Below are 21,368 nucleotides of genomic sequence, written 5' to 3'. Positions count from 1 at the left end.
ACCACTTAAAGCCTCAATTAATAATTAACTGCTACTCCCTGGGATTTCTTGGGGCTTTGTGCTGCTGCGGTGAATGGAATATAGATAGTCATTATTCTTCTTTTGCGTACTTTCACTTTTAATTAGAACACTGACATTAACCCTTCTTTTTTTGTTGTTGGTTCTTCTCTTTCGCACAATGAAGTCAATTAATCGTCTTAAATGCCAGGCAGTCAGCCAACCAGCAGTGACGCCATTGTTGTAGCCGGGTCACAAAAGAAATGGGATGTGTTTTACAATCAAAAGTAATGCATTGGCATCAGCATCATCAGCACCAGCACCAGTCTAGCACCATCGGCATCACCGTCGTTAGTTTTAGTTAGTTGTCGTTAACGGAAAAGCCAATAAATCCAAGTCGTGCAATCAAACAACCAGCCAACCAGCCAGCCACACCTGTTTGAGGAATGCGCTCGGTTATAGTACGGTACGTGCCTGAATGCAAAGCCAGAGCCAGTTAGCTAGCTAGCTGCCTGGTGCAAAATGTGCAGCGAGTGTGTATGTGTGTTAGAGTATTCGTGTGAGTCTCGGATTCTGTGAATCGCCAAAGGAATTACATTCGCATTTACACTTGACTTCTGAAAAGTAACTACGTCATCATTGTTGTTTTTGTTTTCGTATTTGGTTTCATGTGAAAATATGCGTGAGTGCGTTTTTAGGTGAGTACCGTAATGTGTGTGTGTGTGTCTCTGAGTTGTTTGGCACAACGAGAGAAGAGCAATGGTTAAAGGAATGAAATAATAAAAAAACGGAAAGTAAACAACCATAATGCACTCAAAAGTGACCAAAAAGGGAAGAGAAAATACAGAGCAATAACAAAAATCAACAATGGCAACAACAATGGATATGCCAACACAAACACGCATACACATGTTTACACCCTCCGTTATTGTGCCGAGAAACATGACAGCGCCATTAAATGTCAAACACCGACAAAGCCGAGAAAAAGGAAAGCTTACTTTCTCTGGAGCTTACTGGAGAAATCGGCCAGAAATACCACGGCATGGATGACAGGCAACACAGAAACGACGACCCCACAACAACGACGACGACCGACAGACACACACACTCTACACACACAGAGAAATGTATGCACTTTTACTGCCTGGCATCACATTCGATTGGAAACTATCAACATCCTCTTCGTTGGCGTCGTCGTCGTTGATGTTGTTGTTGTTGTCCTCATCGTTGTCGTTGTTGCTGTTGCTGTCGTTGTAAGTTCTTTTTTAGGCCACCTAGAGGGTGTGGTTCCCTATTGCCTGAATATTTGATAGTTTGACACAGATTCCGTTAATACGAACGAGGGACCATCAAACACACACACACACCCGAGCACGAAGAGCAAATGTAACAAACCAGCGAACGAATATTGGATCAAAGCAAAAAGGGCAAAATGTGAGTGCAAACAGCAATAACACCAACAACAACTACAACGGCGGCAGCAGCAGCATCGGCAAAAAAGAGCAGCATCACAAACACTTTGCATTGGATTTGCATAGCGGCATGCCGAGTTATTTTTTCATTATCGTTGTCATCTTCTTCTTCGTTGTCTTCCGTTTAAAACAACCGCCAAGCTAACCAATACAACAAAACAAGTTAGATGACACCCACACACCTACACACCAGGCAAACGTTGCCGTTAATGCAAAATTATGATAACAATGTGATAGTTGCTCTCTCTCTCTTTAGTTGAACATCATGGAATCATCAGTGAAGGCAGACGTAGCCAATCATCCATCCATCCATGCAGTCATCAGTTAGTCACTTTTGTAGTTGAATTTGTTGTTGTTGTTCTTGCGTTCTTTTATCTTTGCCGTGCAAGTGATGTGCATTATTTTTTGCTTGGTGCGAGGTTTTTTTCTACTCGCTCAATTAAGATTTGCAAATTATGAATGAAAGTCCGTTTTTATCAGAGTTGCCAGATGGATGGGGAATATGTTAAGGGAAATGTATGCGGAAACTTACGGGAATTTTTCAAAAAGCCAAATAAAACGGGTTTTAAATATATTTTTATAAAGAGCTGTTAAAACTATATTCGTGGATTTAAAAAAAAAATGGACTCATAAATATGGTTTATTGGAGATATTTTTTTGGAGTTATTATTTTGCAATTTTCAATGATATTCTTAATTAGCCAGAGAAAACTAAGGTTTTTAAAATATTTTTATAAAAAACATTTAGAACAATATTTGTGTATTAAAAAAAAAATAATGAAAACAGTGTCATGTTTTTTTGGAAATATTTTTTTGGAACCATAAAAAAATTCTATGTGGATTTAGCGATCTCCGCCCTCTGTGGAAATCGCTCCAGCTTCCGAACGAAATGAAGTAGGTTGAAAATTTTTTGCTCAAATGTAAATTATGTCTGCAGGACTTTTGGTATTGAAAATGGGCCTTGTAAGTCCACGTTTTGGTATAGCACACATATAACGGTACCTCCCGATGCTTGGTATTTTGTTGATTTAGGCGACATTATTCGATAGAAATGTTTCAAATTTGGTTTTTGAAGTTCGTAATGGATACTACAGCCTAAAACAAAAAATTGTCTGTGCAGCTCCACGTCTTCGCATAGCCCCCATATAACGGTACCTCCCGATATTAGGTATTTAATGATTTTAGCTACATTATTCACCGATATTTTTGAAGTTTCGCATTTGAATGTTGTTATGGCTTATGACAAAAGTTGCCTATGCAGATCCACGTTGTCGTACAGACCCTAATATAATAGCTCGGTATTTTGAAGATTTTAACAGAATTTTTAACGGATTTAATTCGTTCCAAATAATGGAGGGTATTCAAAGTTCGGCCCGGCCGAACCTACAGATTTTTTACTTGTTTTTTTTTTTTTTTTTAAGAGAAACTTTTAAGGACCATCATCAAAAAATGTTGCAAGTAGATTTAAAAAATAAGAACGTGATTTTTTTTAATTTGAAAATACCTTCTTTTATTAAATAATTTTGTTTATAAGATTTGAAAAGTTCTCCCCCATTTTAAGAGTTATTGTTATTATTATTTGTTTCTTATTTTTTTAGTATTTTTTCGAAAAATTTTGAATTTTAATATTATAAGGGATTTCAAAAGAACCAGGAGTAGAACAATTTGGAAGATATTGTGTTTTATTATTGAATATATCAATATTAAGGACATTATTGAAAAACAAAAACAGAGAAAAACAGATTTTTACATTTTTTGAGAAAGAATTCTGAACGAATTTTTTTTTCAATTATTTTTTTTTTAGATTAAAAAATCACTTTTTTTGGTTTTAACTAAAAAAAAATTGAATTTTTATTAGGTCTTTTTTTATTAGGCTCTTTTTAATTTTTTTCTAAACATATTCTAAAGATTGTGATTTTTCCAAACAATTTTGAAGGAGGATGTAAAAAAAATGGAAAACGTGAATTTGTTTTATAAAGTTTTATCCAAACCTCTTGAAATACCTTCTTTTGTTAAATACTTTTTTTAGTAAAAAATATGAAAAATTCTCCCTTATTATTAGAGTTATTGAAGATTTTTTTATTTTTTTTTAGTATTTTTCGTGAATAAATTGGATTTTTGGAATGGTTTTTTTCATTGTTGTTTTTCAAAATTAATTTTAAGGAGTATCAGACCGGTTTCGAGTAATTTTTTGTAGAAAGGTTTTACAAGGACCAACGGAAATTTTATTGTGAACTTTTTGAAATAATTTGTTTGCAATTTCTTTTCGATGAAATTTTTTGAAAGACTGGAATGGAAGAATCTTTGTTTTTTTTTTTTCAAAATTATTTGCGAGGGGCATCAGACCGTTTGTCTTGGAATTTTTGTAGATTTTTTAAATAAATGTTTTGATGCACTATTAGACATATTATCCCCAAGTTTTGTAAAAACATTTTGTAATGAATCCTTGGATCCAATATTTGTATATCTTAAAAAAACTCTTTAATTATTTTGTTTTTATTTTTTTCTTGAAATACTTTGTTTTTTATTAAATGTGTTTCCATTTTTTATTATAATATTATTTTGAAAATTATTTTTTTAAGATTAAAACACATATTTGTTTTTTTCTTTTTTGAAAAAAAAATTACAATTTTACAAAAAAATTGTTTGAAAAATTTGACAATTTTTAAGAAGGTTTTAAAGAATGGAATTTTTTCAAAAATTTTTCTAAAGAATGTGATTTTTCAAACATTTTTGAAGACGGTGTTCTTTTTTTTGAAAAATTTTCAAGATTGTGGACTTTTTTCAAAAAGAATTTTAAGGTTGCGTTTATTTAAAAAAAAAAAAAAATATATATATATATATATATATATATATATATATATATATATATATAACAACATGATTCTATTTAAAACTGTTTGTAAAATTCTTTAAGAACGTAGACTTTTTCAGCAAAAAAATTTGAACGTGGATTAAAAAAATTGGTGATTCTTTTCGAAATATTAGAAAGACACTGTTTTTTTTTAAGATTTTTTTTTTGGAAAGGTGGACATTTCTTCAAGTTTTTGAAGAACTTAAAACAAAACTCGTGAATCTTAAAAGAATATTTTGAACAACGTGGATTGATTAATTGTGAAAAACAATTAAAGAAGTTGACTTTTGACAAAAAAAATTAAGATTCATTAAAAAATTGAAGATTATTAAAAACATAAAAATAAAAGAGCTGGATTTTTTCCAAATTGTTTAGTGGCAGTTGCAAAAAATGTTGGAGAACGTGAATTTATTTATGAAGTTTTATCCAATAAATTTAGAATACTTTCTTTTTTTTTTTTTTTTTTGAAAATATGAAAGTTATTGAGGATTTTTTGAAGTTTTTAAAACAAAAAACGTAATTTTTAAAGAATATTTTGAAGAAAATAATATATGAAGATGTAGACCTTATTCTAAAAAAATTTAAAGATTAATTTAAAACATTAATATTGTAGAATGCGACCATCTCATTATTTTTTTTTTTAATTTAAAATTCTTTAAAAAAATTCAAGTTTTTTAAAATAGACGTTCTTAAAAAATTGAAATTTGTTCAAAAAAATACTAAAGTTTTCGACTTTTTAAGAATACCTTTTAATAAATATTCTGAAGAATTTACATTTTTTAAGGTTTTATCGAAATGATAGATTATTTCTATAGGTTTCAAACGGTATTTTGAAGAGCGAGAATTTTTTTAATTTTTTTGGAATATTTTGAATTTTTAAAAAAAATGTTAAAGAACGTGGAAAAATATAGATTTTTGTCATTGTCTGTTGAAGAACGTTTCCCGAGTTTTTCCGAATGTAATAAAAATACTGACAAAATTTATTAAGAACATTTTTATTAATTAAAAAATATGAATCTTTTTTAATATTTCGACAAAATATTTAATTATTCTCAAAGAATTTTTTGAAGCAAATTTTTTTGTGATATGTATCAGAATTGTTTCGGCCAGTTTCTGCTAGTGTATTTTTCGTAATACCAATCAAAAGCTTCTTATATTTGTATTAGAATTTATACAAATATTTACCTATATTTGCCTACAGTTTATATGATAATGTATTTCAGTTAGTTTGGCGATAAACTTACAGAATGTTCACACTTACACGTGTTCACATGGTGTCTCTATGGTGGTGGCATACACTTTTGTCAATTCTTACTTATTATATCCAATTCACCAACCATCAACACTATGAGACACCACGTAATATTATAACAGGGTTGCACTAAACATAAAGGGCGTTGTCTGTGATATGGAGACAGGGTGTCATTTCACTGTGAATAGTTGACAACTGAATACTGTTTTTACAGCAGACATTGAACGTTTTGTTGAAAGAAAAACAAACTTGGACGATTCATAAAGCTCACAAAACATGTATGGCATCTCACGTACTGGCAACTGAATTATTTTCGTACATCATACATTTAGAGTAGTATTAAAGGAATTTGTAGCCTAAATGAAGCGTTAGTATGTCCATATTTAAATATAGGCGGTTTAATCTTCTTATTCTTCTCATTTGTTAACTATCATCTTTTATGTTCGTTTTTTATTCATAAAACTATCAAACATTCACAACTAACAAGGAACAATTATACTTGTTTCTTCTCTCTATTCCTTTTATAAATTCTTATAGTCGTTATGTCCTTTAATTTGTTTGATAATGGTTCCCCTGTTTCAATTGCTCTTTTATATGAATCACGGCGTTCAATTAAACAAGTTTATTTGTGAACAGCTGTTACGGCGTATTTTGTTGGTGCATTTGTGTACATAGTTCACAGGATACCCACTTGCCGCCGTCGAAAAAATAGTTCCGCTTTGTTATCTGTTCGCGCGTCTTTTGTTTCAAATGAAATAGTTCATTCTTTCTCTTGTAAATAATTAAGTTAGTTAAATTATTAACAAAATAATATTATGGATGAAGAATTCCTTCACTACCTGACACAGGGCAACACGGCAACAAATATAGGACCAACTGCTAAAGGTGAGAGAAACTCCAATAAGTGAAATGAGCCTAGGGAAATGGTAAAGTACTTTTTTCGGAAATACTCGTCTGTTATTGCCATTTTGGAGTCAATTTACTTTTGCCCAACATTTTCAGAGGCCCTGTTGCAACATGCTGAGGATGAATATCTCAATGGCAATATGACCCGTTCCATTTTCTATCAAATTGTGGCCCTGTATCAAACATCGCAGGAACATTATTACAAGTCGACAACCAAACGTAGATCCGCAGATGTTGACGATCTGTTGGCAGAGATGACTGTCGAAGAAGCGGAAGATTTTAAAGAGTAAGAAGAAGCAATATTTCGCACATTCGGCTGATATAAGTTCAACAAGTACAACTAGGATTTTCTTGAAATTTTCACCATATGTAGTCTATCTCAATTAAGGCCCTGATCACAACTATGTAAGCTTTTGAATCTGAGTCCCAACCAAAGTCCGTGACGGATCTTAGCCAAGAGAGGATTATGATCCATAAGAGGACGTTTTTAGCTCTGCCGAAATCTAGATACATGTAAAAGATTTTATTCAAAAGAGAATTTTGAAAGCGATGCCTGTTTAGACCTGTCCACGGGAGTGGTAAGGTGGAAGGACTATTGGCATAAGTTGAGTTTAGGGGCTGTGCTCGGATTGACTTGAAATTTATACTACAGGTAGGTATTTTTAAACTGATTACGGCAATATAAATTTTTTGTGGGGGAAATAACCGGTTACCCGGTTATTGGACCCGAAAGTTCAGATACAATGTTCGGTTTTTATCCGGTTCCACTGAACCGATACAAACAAAATGGGTATCATTGGAAAGCTTATGAAAATACCTATCCAACAAGTGGTCACATGAACCGGTTACAAGAACCGGTTCCAGAGTAATGCAAGAAAATTGATATTTTTTACCAGTACTTTTTGAAAAACCCATAAAAACTCGAAAATGGACCCATTATAGGGTCTTAAAATCTATACACTATATTATAGCTAACACTATTGCCTTTCCAAAATGGTGTCATATGTGTTGATATCTTTTGTAGTTCCGAAGATATTGACTTTTAAATTCGTTACTTATGAAAGCAGTTTGAGTGAAGCCAAGTTTTGTGTCGGGTTTAACGTTCTTGTTAATCTGCTTTGTTTTTAATTTGGTGTTGTTAGAATATTATGGATCGCGTAGTCGGTGTTGGACATATCCCAGAGGAGAAAATCTTAAGCCGCGGCCGAAGGCCGGCTACTTACAAAAATTACAATTTTTAGAAAAACTATGGATCGCGTAGCCGGTGTTGGACATACCCCAGAGGAGAAAATCTTAAGCCCCGGCCGAAGGCCGGCTACTTTCGAAAACTACAGTTTTTAGGAAACTATTGATCGCGTAGCCGGTGTTGGACATACCCTAGAGGAGAAAATCTTAAGCCCCGGCCGAAGGCCGGCTACTTTCGAAAACTACAATTTTTAGAAAACTATTGATCGCGTAGCCGGTGTTGGACATACCCCAGAGGAGAAAATCTTAAGCCTCGGCCGAAGGCCGGCTACTTACAAAAATTACAATTTTTAGAAAAACTATGGATCGCGTAGCCGGTGTTGGACATACCCTAGAGGAGAAAATCTTAAGCCACGGCCAAAGGCCGGTTGCTTAAAAATGCTATAGAGGTTAGATACATTTGACTGGAGAAAAAATTGCAAATTAATGACTTCTATCACTAATATCTTCGGAACTACAAAAGATATCAACATGTATGATACCATTTTGGAAAGGCAATATTGTTGGCTATAATACGGTATGTAGATTTTAATACCTTATAATGGGTCCATTTTTGAGTTTTTATGGGTTTTTCAAAAAGTACTGGTAAAAAATATCAATTTTCTTGCATTACTCTGGAACCGGTTCTTGTAACCGGTTCATGTGACCACTTGTTGGATAGGTATTTTCATAAGCTTTCCAATGATACCCATTTTGTTTGTATCGGTTCAGTGGAACCGGATAAAAACCGAACATTGTATCTGAACTTTCGGGTCCAATAACCGGGTAACCGGTTATTTCCCCCACAAAAAATTTATATTGCCGTAATCAGTTTAAAAATACCTACCTGTGGTAAAAATTTCAAAATGATCAGAGCACAGCCCCTAAACTCAACTTGCTCCGGACTATTTAGCGAAAACGGGTTTTTTAACCGTAGCAGAAATTGGCCATTTAAATTCAGATCAAACCAAAAATACAAAAGTTAAAATTTGATTTCTAAACAGAAATTTGCTCTTAAAGTGCAAGCCAAACTAAAAATACAAATTGTGAGAACCTGCGTTAAAATATATTTGTAAGGAAGTGAATAATTCTGGTTCTCTAGATATTCTTATGGACCATACATTTCCTCGACGGCCATTGTACATATATTGCCTAGAAAGTAATATAACATATTATCAAAATGCAGTTTTATCATCTTACCCTATATAATAGATTTAAACATTTTACTCGACTGTTAGTATTGTTACCTTAAAACCAATTTCAAGATGAAATACCCTTTTTTTTCCATCCAAGGATAGACTGTAAAAATCATTATTTCGTTTTTAATTTGAAGCAACATCTCGAATTTGCTATTTTATTAAACTATTAACTTTATTCCCCAATTACCTATTTAGTAATACAACCCGAACATACATAATTACTAACAAACCAAATCTCCTACCACATTTCAGAAATTGTCTTATGCAATATGTCTGCAAGTCCCTGAAAACAATGGCCAAAACTAAAAAGAAATCGTATGACAAATATGAAGAGATAGAAATGGAAACAGAAAGTAACTTTCTAAAGGGTATAACTGATCCCATGGAGGGAATACACAAATTAGAAGATATCTGCAAACAAATGCCTAAAGGTAAGTATTTTTACATTTTCCTTTCAAATTTTGACCAATAACTTTTAATCGTTTCAGAGTGGACAATATTACAATTGTGCAAGGGACCCCGGACAGAAAATACTTTCTCAATTTATCCAAAAATCCACGAATATGATGCTGCAATTTATTTAACAATTTTAAAACATGCCCGCAGTGATAAATATCCTACACCGATTTGTTTACGATTCTCGAGCAATGACCAAAAGGAGTTATTTGCTAATTTTGCCAGTATTGTTAATCGTTTTAAACATTGCATTAAAGTTGATCCCAAGGATTGGAATACCATCGAGGCGAGGAAGCTGTATTGGAATATGCTTGCGGAATTGAATACGTTTATTGGGGTAAGCGTTTATTTTATTTTAATACGAAATTTCTGAATGATAATTCATAGGATAACCAAAAACGTTCAAAACTGAAGTTCCATACTTACATAAATACCTGCTATTATTCTTTGTTAGCCAATTTCCTTATCAATGGCTTATCTACAGCTTCGAGTTATTTAAAACAATATAATTCTTTTTTGATTGAAAAGGAATTGAAGGTATAGAATCTAATCCCAAATAATAACTATATATACTATATATAACACATTTTTCTATTATTTTTCAAACTAATTTAATTTCTATTTTGAGTGAAAAATCTTTCCTGTTAAATTTATAAAAATTTGTTGCAAAATGTTTATATTACCCACAAAATTTGGCATAGTGCTTCAGAATTATTAGAGGCGGTAGTTTATTTATGCGGACACAAATTTCATATATAGAATAATTTATATCCCTAGAAATTATTATCGATTACAGCTAAAAAACGTCGGATACGTAAAAGACGTCTCAACTCGCATTAGACGTAGAATGATAGATTATAATGTAGTGAACCTCTGTACAACACCCGCACAATGAGTTGCATTTTTTTAATTAGTCGATCTCTCTGAGAAGCTGCTCCTCATAATATTTAATAATAATTTTTAGATTTTTCCTGAAAGATTGACTAAAAATCTGAGGTATAGAAAAAATATAAAATGGGTGCAATATGGATACTCGCTCCAAATGAAAGCATCAGCTGGGATGATTATATATATTCTGGATCAATAAAAATGTAAGCTCCTTGGATCTTTCTCAGGAAATTGCTTTTGAGAGAAGGGACATGACTGTCGAAATAACAGGTTGCCATTTGCCAGCGTCAAAGCGTATGAGGTAAATAAGCCTTGTTCCTCGCTGTGATGATTAGACTGCTACATAGTGTGCCACTTTTGGGTGATCAGTCCCGTGTATAAAACCAAAAACTGACCGAATACTCCGAAGTCTGACTGTAGACTCTTCTGATGCCCCGGGGGTGTCAGGTACCCCTATATATGTTTATCTACCCTTACTACCCTTATTCTGGTTGCAACGCGTTTTAATTGATAGACAATTCAGGGTAGAGCTTCGGCTCGATGTGGAATTGCATTCTCAATCGGGTACTGTTAACCAAAGCGCAGTAGAGGTATACGATGGTCCTCAACCCTATCCAAGAAGGAAGTGAAGCGCATATGGAGCACTGTGAAGGGTTACTACTCTCTAAGATTATCTCTGGGACATTCTAAAGGGGTACTAACCATCGCAGCTCATCGCGACCCCCATGCAATGGTGCATCATGGTTGGAGCCGTCAATGTTAGAATAATGTAAAACCTCCTCGACTTCATTACTTTTAAACTATGTATAAAAAGAGGGCAAACATAACTTCTGATTACCTGAATTCTCTGAGACACATACTTTCAACACCTATTCAATTGCCTTAACATTCCTGCCAAATCTCTAAAGTTTGTTGTTTTAAAGAGAATGTCTCTTATACCTAGAATTTATGTACTTGTGTTTCAACAGCTCCTTCTGACGACAAACTTTGCATTCAAGTTAAAATATAAAAAATTATAAAATATATATTTTTTCTATCGACTTCCCTTCCCTTAGAAATGTGTCGCTACTAATTAAAATGCTTTCTCTTTGCAGAAAATTCTTGCCGATCTCAAGAATTTATTTTTTCCCTGGAGATTTCTATTTTCTGGTATTTCAAATTTATCGTCGTGTCGAAAAGTTTTCAAACGACGTTGGGAAAAAATTGATGAATTTTGTGACACATGCAATTGGGATGAGCAGTCACGGATATTACTGTCCTTGGCGGCATCTAATATTAGGGATATATCTGAGTTGGAAATCGATGCAATATGTATGGTGCTCACGGAAAATTTGCAACAACGGGAACAAGCCACAGAAATATTAAATGAAATGCAACAGCAAGCACAGGGTGAGTAAATTAGTAGGTTAGATTATAAATATTGTAAATGTTAATTCTTTCATTCTTATGCAGATGATTGCTGTAACGAATGCAAAGCTAATCGTTATCCCTGCATTCTGGTGGTAGATGAGGTTGGTTTCTCCTTTCCTTTTGGTTTAATTACATATAATTTTAATCTCCTTATTTTCCTTAGCGCTTAGATCATTTCTTCTGGGAAGAACTAAATGTCTATCAAGAATTTACCCGCATCAATTCCATACAATGCCTCTGGAGGCTCTATAAGTACTACAAGAAAGACATTAAAAATGGTTATTTAAATGTAAATATAACCACTGGCGGCTGTGTTATAAATCCCGGCAAGTTATTTATCTATGACATGTTTAACCTTTTGTATTTATTTGTGTTTGTCTCTTCTTTTTTTTAGATCAAAATTTAAATAAAATGGAATTGCGTATGCGTAGCTTTTTCGAATATTGGCTGCCACATTGGACAATGATGGTTGGCCAGCGACCAAGTCAAGAGGAGCTATTCAATAACTTTTTCAAACAAAATTGCTACGTGTAAGTAGTTTTGTACTTTGACGACAAAAGTACCGCACAGACACACATACACGCCACTTACATATTTACTCTTCAAAGAAGTGGTGACCCCGTTAATACTGAGTTTATTATTTGCTTTCATTTTTTTCTTCATCCAACATTCTTGCATTTTTTCCCCTATATGTTCCAGTTATGCTGGTCATGGTTCCGGTCTACAGTATATAAGTGGACGTAATATTGCCAAATTTCAGATGCACTGTGTGGTTTTCCTGTTTGGCTGTGACTCGTCGCGTCTCCATTCGAATGGCCTGTATAGTGAATTGTTGGGACCGCATTTGTACTATCATGCAGCCATGTGGTGAGTAAAGAGGAAACATTGATGTTGAACAGATACACACATACATGCAAACGTGTATGGAGTTACACATAGTAGTGATGTGAGGGTATTTTTTTGGGACAAGACACTAGATGACAAATATTGGCCTTTTATGAAATTGAGGCTGTTGGGATTTCTTTTAAAAGGAACCAAAATATTTCTATTTATAGAAGTTCTGGAGGGCTTTTATATTTAGTAGAAGACCTGGAGGGTTTCTAGGGACTATAGAAGGCCTCCAGGTCATGTATTGACTATAGAAGGCCTCCAGGTCTTCTATTGGTTATAGAAACCCCCAAATCTTCCATTGGCTATAGAAGCCCTCCGTGCATTTTATTGACTATAGAAGCCCTTTAGTTATTCTATATTGGCTATAGAAGCCTTTCAGTTCTTCTATTGACTATAGAAGCCCTTCAGGTCTTCTACTGGCTGTAGAAGCCTTCCAGGTCTTCTATTGACTATAGAAGCCCTTCAGGTCTTCCATTGACTATAGAAGCCCTTCAGGTCTTCTATTGACTATAGAAGCTCTTCAGGTCTTCTATTGACTACAGAAGCCCTTAAGGCCTTCTACAGGCTGTAGAAGCCCTCCAGGTCTTCTACTGGCTGTAGAAGCCCCCAGGGCTTCTATTGACTATAGAAGTCCGCCTGGTCTTCAATTGACTATAGAAGCCCTCCAAGTCTTGTGTTGACTATAGAAGCCCTCCAGGTCTTCTATTGGCTATAGAAGACCTACAGGTCTTCTATTGACTATAGATGCCTTCCAGGTCTTGAATTGACTGTAGAAGCCCTCCAGGTCTTCTATTGACTATAGAAGCCCTCCAGGTCTTCTTTGGCTATAGAAGCCTTCCAGGTCTTCTATTGTCTATAGAAGCCTTCCAGGTCTTCTATTGTCTATAGAAGCCTTCCAGGTCTTCTATTGTCTATAGAAGCCCTCCAGGCCTTCTATTGTATATATAAGCCCTCTAGGCCTTCTATTGTATATAGAAGCCCCACAGGTCTTCTATTGCATATAGAAGACCTCCAGGTCTTCTATTGCATTAAAAGCCCTCCAGGTCTTCTATTGCATATAGAAGCCCTCCAGTTCTCTATTAACTACCTCAGGTCTACTATGGACTATAGAAGCCCTCCAAGTCTGCTATCGACTATAGAAGCCTTCCAGGTCTTCTATTGTCTATAGAAGCCCTCCGGGTCTTCTATTGACTATAGAAGCCCTCCGGGTCTTCTATTGACTGTAGAAGCCCTCCGGGTCCTCTATTGACTAAAGAGAAGCCCTCCAGGTCTTCTTTGGCTATAGAAGCCTTCCAGGTCTTCTATTGTTTATAGAAGCCTTCCAGGTCTTCTATTGTCTATAGAAGCCTTCCAGGTCTTCTATTGTCTATAGAAGCCCTCCAGGCCTTCTATTGTATATATAAGCCCTCTAGGCCTTCTATTGTATATAGAAGCCCCACAGGTCTTCTATTGCATATAGAAGACCTCCAGGTCTTCTATTGCATTAAAAGCCCTCCAGGTCTTCTATTGCATATAGAAGCCCTCCAGTTCTCTATTAACTACCTCAGGTCTACTATGGACTATAGAAGCCCTCCAAGTCTGCTATCGACTATAGAAGCCTTCCAGGTCTTCTATTGTCTATAGAAGCCCTCCGGGTCTTCTATTGACTATAGAAGCCCTCCGGGTCTTCTATTGACTGTAGAAGCCCTCCGGGTCCTCTATTGACTAAAGAAGCCCTCCGGATCTTCTATTAACTATAGAAGCCCTCCGGGTCTTCTATTGACTATAGAAGCCCTCCGGGTCTTCTATTTACTATAGAAGCCCTCCGGGTCTTCAATTGACTATAGAAGCCCCCAGGTCTTCTGTTGTCTATAGAAGCTCTCCAGGTCTTCTATTGTCTACAGAAGCTTTCCAGGTCTTCTATTGTCTGTAGAAGCCCTCCAGGTCTTCTATTGTCTATAGAAGCCCTCCAGGTCTTCTATTATCTGTAGAAGCCCTCCAGGTCTTATATTATCTATAGAAGCCCTATAGGTCTTCTATTGAATATAGAAGCCCTCCAGGCCTTCTATTGTATATAGAAGGCCTCCAGGCCTTCTATTGTATATATAAGCCCTCCGGGCCTTCTATTGTATATAGAAGCCCACTGTTCTTCTATTGTCTACAGAAGCTTTCCAGGTCTTCTATTGTCTGTAGAAGCCCTCCAGTTCTCTATTAACTGTAGAAGCCCTCCATGTCTTCTACTGGCTATAGAAGCCCTCCAAGTCTTCTATTGACTAAAGAAGCCATTCAAGTCTTCTGTTGACTACAGAAGCCCTCCTGGTATTTTTTGGGTATAGAAGCCCTCCAGGTCTTCTATTTACTATCGAAGTTCTCCAGACCTAAGGCTCTTTCCTATAAAAATACGAGCTCAGAAAGTCCAGGGAAGCTTCTATAGTCAAAAAGAAAAGGCCTCAGTTCCTGAGCTCCGTTTTTCTTATAGGAAAAAAGTCTCAGTTTCTGAGCTTGATTTTTCCTATAGAAAAAGCTCTCCGCTCCTGAGCTTGATTTTTTTTTATAGAAAAACTCTGGGTTCCTAACAAGGATATTTATCGAAAGAAAAACTAAATTTTCATTTTGAAACATTCCTCTGTAGCTCTGTGTGCTTTTATTGATTTACAACAACGATATTTGAACAATAACAACATAAATAATAGAAGTAAAAAAAAAACTGTATCATCTTCATGTTATTGCTTGCAGTCCTGCGTTAGTTGGCACTCTAATGCCTTGCCTAGATTCGATTATGGATAAGGTGGCCACGGAAATACTTAGTCGTTGGATAGCGCCCAAATCGCCAAATGTTTTGCCATGGAATGAAATTGAAGTGAATGCCTGGGTAAAGGAGGGCATCATTAGATGTAAGTCAAAACTTCACATAGACACACATACATGTGTATAATGCATCCACTCACATACATTCTTAATAGCAAAATTGTCATGTGTGTAATTATTTATTGTACATTTGTTTACTTATTATTTTATAGCCAAAAATGGGGGACATGTTGAGGCAGCAGCAGCTCTATCTCCCGTTGTCGCCACCACCAGCAGCAGCAGCTGCAGCAGAGGTCCAGCCACAATAGCCACTACCCCCGATTATCATTTGGGCAGTTTGTGTGGCATTTTGGCCCGTGTACATCAACGCATCAGCGAACCCAAACTCTACAACACCGTACCATATGTATGTCGTGGCCTGCCCGTCTGGAATTGTCATGTACAACCCACAATGCCTATACTGTGATTAGTATATAAGTCTTTTGTTGTTATGCCTGTGTATAAGTTGTAGCATATGTATATATAAGTTGCAAGTTAAATCAAATATCCTGTGAACCCGGGCAGAGATAAGACTTGTGCCAATGCAAATAGCGATGATGACGATGATGAAAAACTTCAAACGCACTACGCAAATATTTAAGATTACTTGTTCTTCGCAATCTGCTTCGCTGTCAATGTACATCATCCGGACCTGGATGGCTCACTTTTTTAAGTATTAAAATCTGTTTATGAATTCCAAATTAAGTCTTAAGTTTTTCCACCATTGCGAAGATAGTTTTGCTACTTGTTTTCATCTGTTTTTTTTGTGCAACGCCTGCAGCTGTCTTTCTACTTGAGCAGTGAGTGAGTGTCACTTCCGCTTCACCTACATTTATTAGCATTCGTTTGCATTGCCGTTGTTGTTTTTGTGTTATAGCTGTTGCTGTTGTCATCATCTTTGGCTGAAGTGTGTTTATCTAACAAAGCACATCAAAACTAACAAACAAGCTAGCTAGCAAGCAAGCAGCAAGCACGCAAATAAACAAACGAACAAACAGATATAGTTCTCAGATATACAGATAAGCAAGCAAACTCGCTGATGTTAATGATTCAAACCCTCCTCCAAGTTGCCATAACTGAAAGACAGCCAGTCAGACAGACAGACGGAGAGAGAGGTAAGTGCAAATATTTCATTCTTTTCTTTTTTCTTTTTTTGTTAATTCAACGAACAGGCGTGTTGAAGTATTTCCTATTTTACTTATAATCTGTTATTTTTGCATTTCTCCCCATTCTTTGAATGTTGTTTTGAATTAATACTTCGATGTTCTTTTAAGTCTTTGGGGTGCATTAGCAACTTTCGACACAATCGGAGTGCTGATGTTGAAGAGATTTATGCCTTTTTTAAAAGATTACAATGTTAATTGAAGTGAGTTCGTTATGAGAAATGCAGAGTAGTTTATTAAAATTTTAAAGTGGGTCCTAGGAATGAGATTAATGTTCGTACAAAAATATTTTAGGTTAGTAGCAATGACTGTCTATTGTTATGTAGCTTCAATTTCGCTATATATTGGAGTTGGTATATCCCCTTCAACTCAAGCTTTTTCCTGTATATGTTGAAAGATATATATTATTTAAAAAAGATCCAATGGTGAGCTAGCTAGTCTGATACGGAGAGAACTTGTGAGTCTGAGAATTGTAAATTCTGCAGAGTATGTTCAATGATTTCTTTCTTATCTTCAAATGTTCAAGAACTGTCTGGGAGTAAAGAAGACCATTGGAGGAGGTTCATAAAGGATTATGAGGATGATCAGTGCCGTGTTTGCCCACACGAACTGTCTAAACGCCATGCTGACATACAGGCGTTGTGTACCAGTTCTACGACAATGACCTCGTCTTTTAATGACTATAGATGACCTCCGGGTCTTCTAATGGCTATAGAAGACCTCCAGGTCATCCATTGACTATAGAAGTCCATAGGCGTTTCTAATGACTGTACAAGACCTCCAGGTCATCTAATGACAATAGAAGACCTCCAGGTCATCCATTGACTATAAAAGCTCTCCAGATCAACTGTTGACTATATAAGCCCTCCAGAAGACCTCCAGGCCTTCTAATGATTATACAAGACCTCCAGTTTCTTTTTTTGACTGCAGAAGGAGGTCTCCAGGTCTTCTATTGAGTATAGCAGGAGGTCTCCAGGTCTCTTATTGTTGGTTATAGAAGCCGTCCAGGTCTTTTATTGACTATAGCAGCCCTCCAAGTTTTCTATGGACTGTAGAAGGCCTCCAAGTTTTCTATGGACTGTAGAAGGCTTCCAGATCTTATATGGGCTGTAGAAACCCTCCAGGTGTTCTACGGGCTATAGTAGTTCTCTGGGTCTTTGATGGACAATAGAAGTCATCCAGGTCTTCTATGGATTATAGGATCCTTCCAGGTCTTCTATGGACTATAGGAGCCTTCAAGGTTTTCTATGAACTATGGAAGCACTTCAGGTCTTCTATGGACTACAGAAGCGCCCCAGGTCTTCTATGGACTATAGAAGCCCTACTGGTCTTCTATGGACTATGAAAGCTCTGCAAGTCTTTTATTGACTATTTCTATTGACTATAGAAGACTTCCAGGTTTTTCATTGATCATTGATGCCCTTCAGAAGCATCGCCATGGTTTCTATTGACTATAGAAACCCTCCAGGTATTCTATGGACTATAGAAGCCCTCCAGGTCTTCTTTTGACCATTGAAGCCTTCCAGGGTTTCTATTGACCATAGAACCCACCAGGTCTTCAATTGGCTATAAAAGCCCTCCAAGTGCACTGTGGCCTACAGAAGCTCTCCAGGTCTTCTATGGACTAGATTAGCCCTTTAAGTCTTCTAGGGACCATAGAAGCCCTCCAGGTCTTCTGCTGACTATAGAAGTTCTCTTGATATACTATTGCCTATAGAAGCCCTCCAGGCCTTGCATTGAAGCTTCCAGGCCTTATATTGCCTATAGACGCCCTTTAGATCCTCTATTGCTTATATAGGACCTCTGGATCTTCAGGTCTTCTATGGACTATAGAAGCCCTTCAGGTCTTCTACGAACAGTAGAAGCCCTCCAGGTCTTATACTGCACATAGCAGCTTCTAGGTCTTAAATTACCTATAGAAGCCCTTCAGACCTTCTATTGTTTATAGAAGACCTCCGGAGTTTCTTACAGTGTCTGCGCTGATTTCCAACGATACCAACTCAATTTGATGTTTGGGTCTCTAAAAGGAGAGTTTAGTTCTGTCAAACGATATTCAATGTATGTCCACTTCTTGGTATAGGCCCCATGATTTTTTATATTTCGACGTCCTTAGTCCCAATTTTCAGTGGAGAATTTAATACATCGCAAAATATTCAATGAAGGCCTATTTTTCGGTATAGCCCCTATGTTGTGTTACCTCCCGATTTTCGGTGTTTTTGGAGGTATTCCTAAGTTGCAGCTAAGTCGCCTGTAATGTGATATTTTTGTGTAAATTAAGTCCTCCAAAAAATATCCAATCCCGGTCCATATAATAATATAATATAATAATAGTATGACCTCCTTACGACACAAACGCCTGACTTTTAATATTTCGAAAATGTTGGTCTCAATTTTCAACCAATTCATATGTAATTTGACATTTCTGATTCGTATAGCCCCATATAACAATACCTCCATTGGTATCGATTTCATCCTTCCAAAATTTTTGGTATTTTGAGGATTGGCCATAAGTCAAGTTTGCATATTGTGGAGGGTATACCAACCAAGTCTAGCGTCGTTTTTATTTGTTCAAATTTATAATACCATTTTTCATTATTATTTTCATCTTCAGTCAAAGGTCATCTGCTGACCTAGAATATTACCTGACATTAAGCTTTTCTTTAAAATCCTAAAGATTGTTTCACAGATTAAAAGCAATACTCTCACAAACATACATCCGTACATTTGTGTATGCACGTATATGTTAAGAAAATCCGCAATGTTTAATTTATAAAATACTTTAGGCTAATTATAAATATAAATTAAATGTTTAATAAAACATTCAACAAACTGAACTGTGTGTGTATTTTATTTGAACTAATTTTGCTTTATACTTTTTTATATCTTTTAACCACTTGTGATACGAGTGTGTGTGTGAATGTTTGAAATATCTCCAAGAGACAGATGTGAAGGACACTATCTTGGAGATATATATGTGAAATATTAAATCTTTGCTTTTAACCCGCATTTAATAGCAGATATATAAACGTAACATTTCAAATCTCTTCAGAGATCAAAGGCCGGGCCAGCCAGCCAAGCCAACCCAAAGCTCAAGCCAATCCAACCTCCATCAGCAGCACAGAGCAAAGGTACAATTGTTAGTTTTTTTTTTTTTTTTTTTTGGTTTGCAGGTGATTAACTTTAATGCTGCTTCTGTGTTCGTATGTAGGTATGTGTGTACCCACTGCCTGCAACAAATATCTGCAATAGCATAACACTTCCATAGCTTTTGATGATGATGACGATGATGGTCGTTTCTATCACTTGAATGGGACGGACATTACTTAAATAGTAGACAGCTAGTGATGACATATGGCATGTGTCGCATCAAAATTGTGAGAAGCACAAAAAAGACAATTATGAGAAGATAAAATGAAAATACCACAAAATCTGTGAAAATAGAATAGCATTTTGAGGAAATGTACACCACTCCACATTGTTGTGGCATTTTTTTCCATTCAATTTCCAATAAGAATAGATTGAATTTCACAATTTCCTCTCTATAGATATGTATTATATACAATTATGGTGTTGTTCTCTTCATTTTTTCTTCCATTCGGGTGTCCTGCAGAAAAAAATGAACTATTTTTTGTGTTTTTATATCCTCTAAGAAATCAATGTCTTTTTTATAGTCTACTATGTTGAATTCAAAAAACTCATCCTAGATGCCATAAAAAAACATTCTTGACCAGCATAAAATCCTATGTTAAATTAACGATTAGATTCTTTTTTTCTGTCCTTTGGGAGTTTGAGTCAAGATAGAGCAGAGCCCATATTTGTTTGCGCGAAGCTTTGACTTTTGCACAACAACTTGGATATTTGGTATTGACAATTGGCAATATGGACCACTTTAAGGATAACCCCCAAAAACTGTATTCCATAATTTGCGGTATTTTAAAGGTTTTAAGAACAATTTTCGACAAAATCGGTAAAATTGATTTTTGAATTTTTTATTTGAACATTTCACACTTCGCTTTCTCAACGCTACGAATCGAACTTCACTAAAAATATCAAAAACAAAAAATAACGTGTTCGGTGTTTTATAAGTTTACATCGCAAATAGAGTCGAAAAGTTTCCACTGCTTCCAAAATTGTGTGAAATTTTCGAATTAACATTCCGTGGATTTTTGGTATACTGTGTCGTCAGTGTGTATTGTGTTTATTTCAAGTTTCGAATTTGTAATTGTAATGGCTTGTGACAAACAATGCCTATGCAGGTGCACGTCGTACGGCTATATTCGGTATTTTTAAAATGTTTACAGAATTTTTGACGAATGTTATTTTTTCAAAATTTTTCAAATTTGTTCTAAATGGTGGAGGGTATTCAAAGTTCGTCCCGGCCGAACTTACTGCTTTTTTACTTGTTTTAGTACATATATCCAAAACTTTCTCCACAACTTAACTCCATCTCTCAAAAAGTGACCCTTTTTACATATTTCAAAAACCAACTTCAAATCTAAAAATATCAGCTCCATTCGTTGACCGAACCCGAATTGTACCAAATTTAGTACCATTTGGAACTTTTATAAAACTTAGTACACATTTTCTAAACTTGGAGGTCTTCTATAATCAGTAGTAGAACTGGAGATCTTCTATGGTCAGTAGAAGACCATGACAATAGAAGACTTGCAGGTTTTCTATGGTCACTAGAAACCCTGAAGGTCTTCTTTAGTTAGTAAATGACCGACATGGAGGTCTTGTTAGTAGAAGACATGAAGGTTTTCTCTAGTTGGTAGAAGACCTACAGATCTTCTATAGTCTGTCCAAACCTGGAGTTCTTCTATGTTTAGGA

At 35.5% G+C, this 21,368-nt stretch overlaps 1 protein-coding gene across 1 annotated transcript; it reads left to right on the top strand.

The window, feature by feature from the left end:
* Positions 1–6,308: 6,308 nt before the first annotated feature.
* LOC105262180 (separin) lies at positions 6,309–16,075 on the top strand. The gene is made up of 11 exons (XM_059120713.1): positions 6,309–6,459; positions 6,577–6,766; positions 9,156–9,334; positions 9,392–9,696; positions 11,342–11,636; positions 11,700–11,758; positions 11,821–11,983; positions 12,052–12,187; positions 12,357–12,524; positions 15,264–15,421; positions 15,548–16,075. Exons 1-11 carry the CDS (start codon positions 6,390–6,392, stop codon positions 15,799–15,801), a joined length of 1,977 nt encoding a protein of 658 aa, XP_058976696.1. The 5' UTR covers positions 6,309–6,389; the 3' UTR covers positions 15,802–16,075.
* The last annotated feature ends 5,293 nt before the right edge of the window (positions 16,076–21,368 follow it).

Source organism: Musca domestica, unplaced genomic scaffold (assembly GCF_030504385.1).
Source record: "Musca domestica strain aabys unplaced genomic scaffold, Musca_domestica.polishedcontigs.V.1.1 171, whole genome shotgun sequence".
Taxonomy (NCBI): Eukaryota; Metazoa; Arthropoda; class Insecta; order Diptera; family Muscidae; genus Musca; species Musca domestica.
Note: the sequence above shows the minus strand (reverse complement) of the source record. Positions and strands in the feature narration are given on the sequence as shown.

Coding starts and splice junctions, on each gene's coding strand:
- LOC105262180 (XM_059120713.1), top strand. CDS start 6,390: ATGGATGAAGAATTCCTTCACTACCTGACACAGGGCAACACGGCAACA. Junction 9,335..9,391: donor CTGCAAACAAATGCCTAAAG/GTAAGTATTTTT, acceptor TAATCGTTTCAG/AGTGGACAATATTACAATTG. Junction 11,984..12,051: donor CGGCTGTGTTATAAATCCCG/GCAAGTTATTTA, acceptor TCTTTTTTTTAG/ATCAAAATTTAAATAAAATG.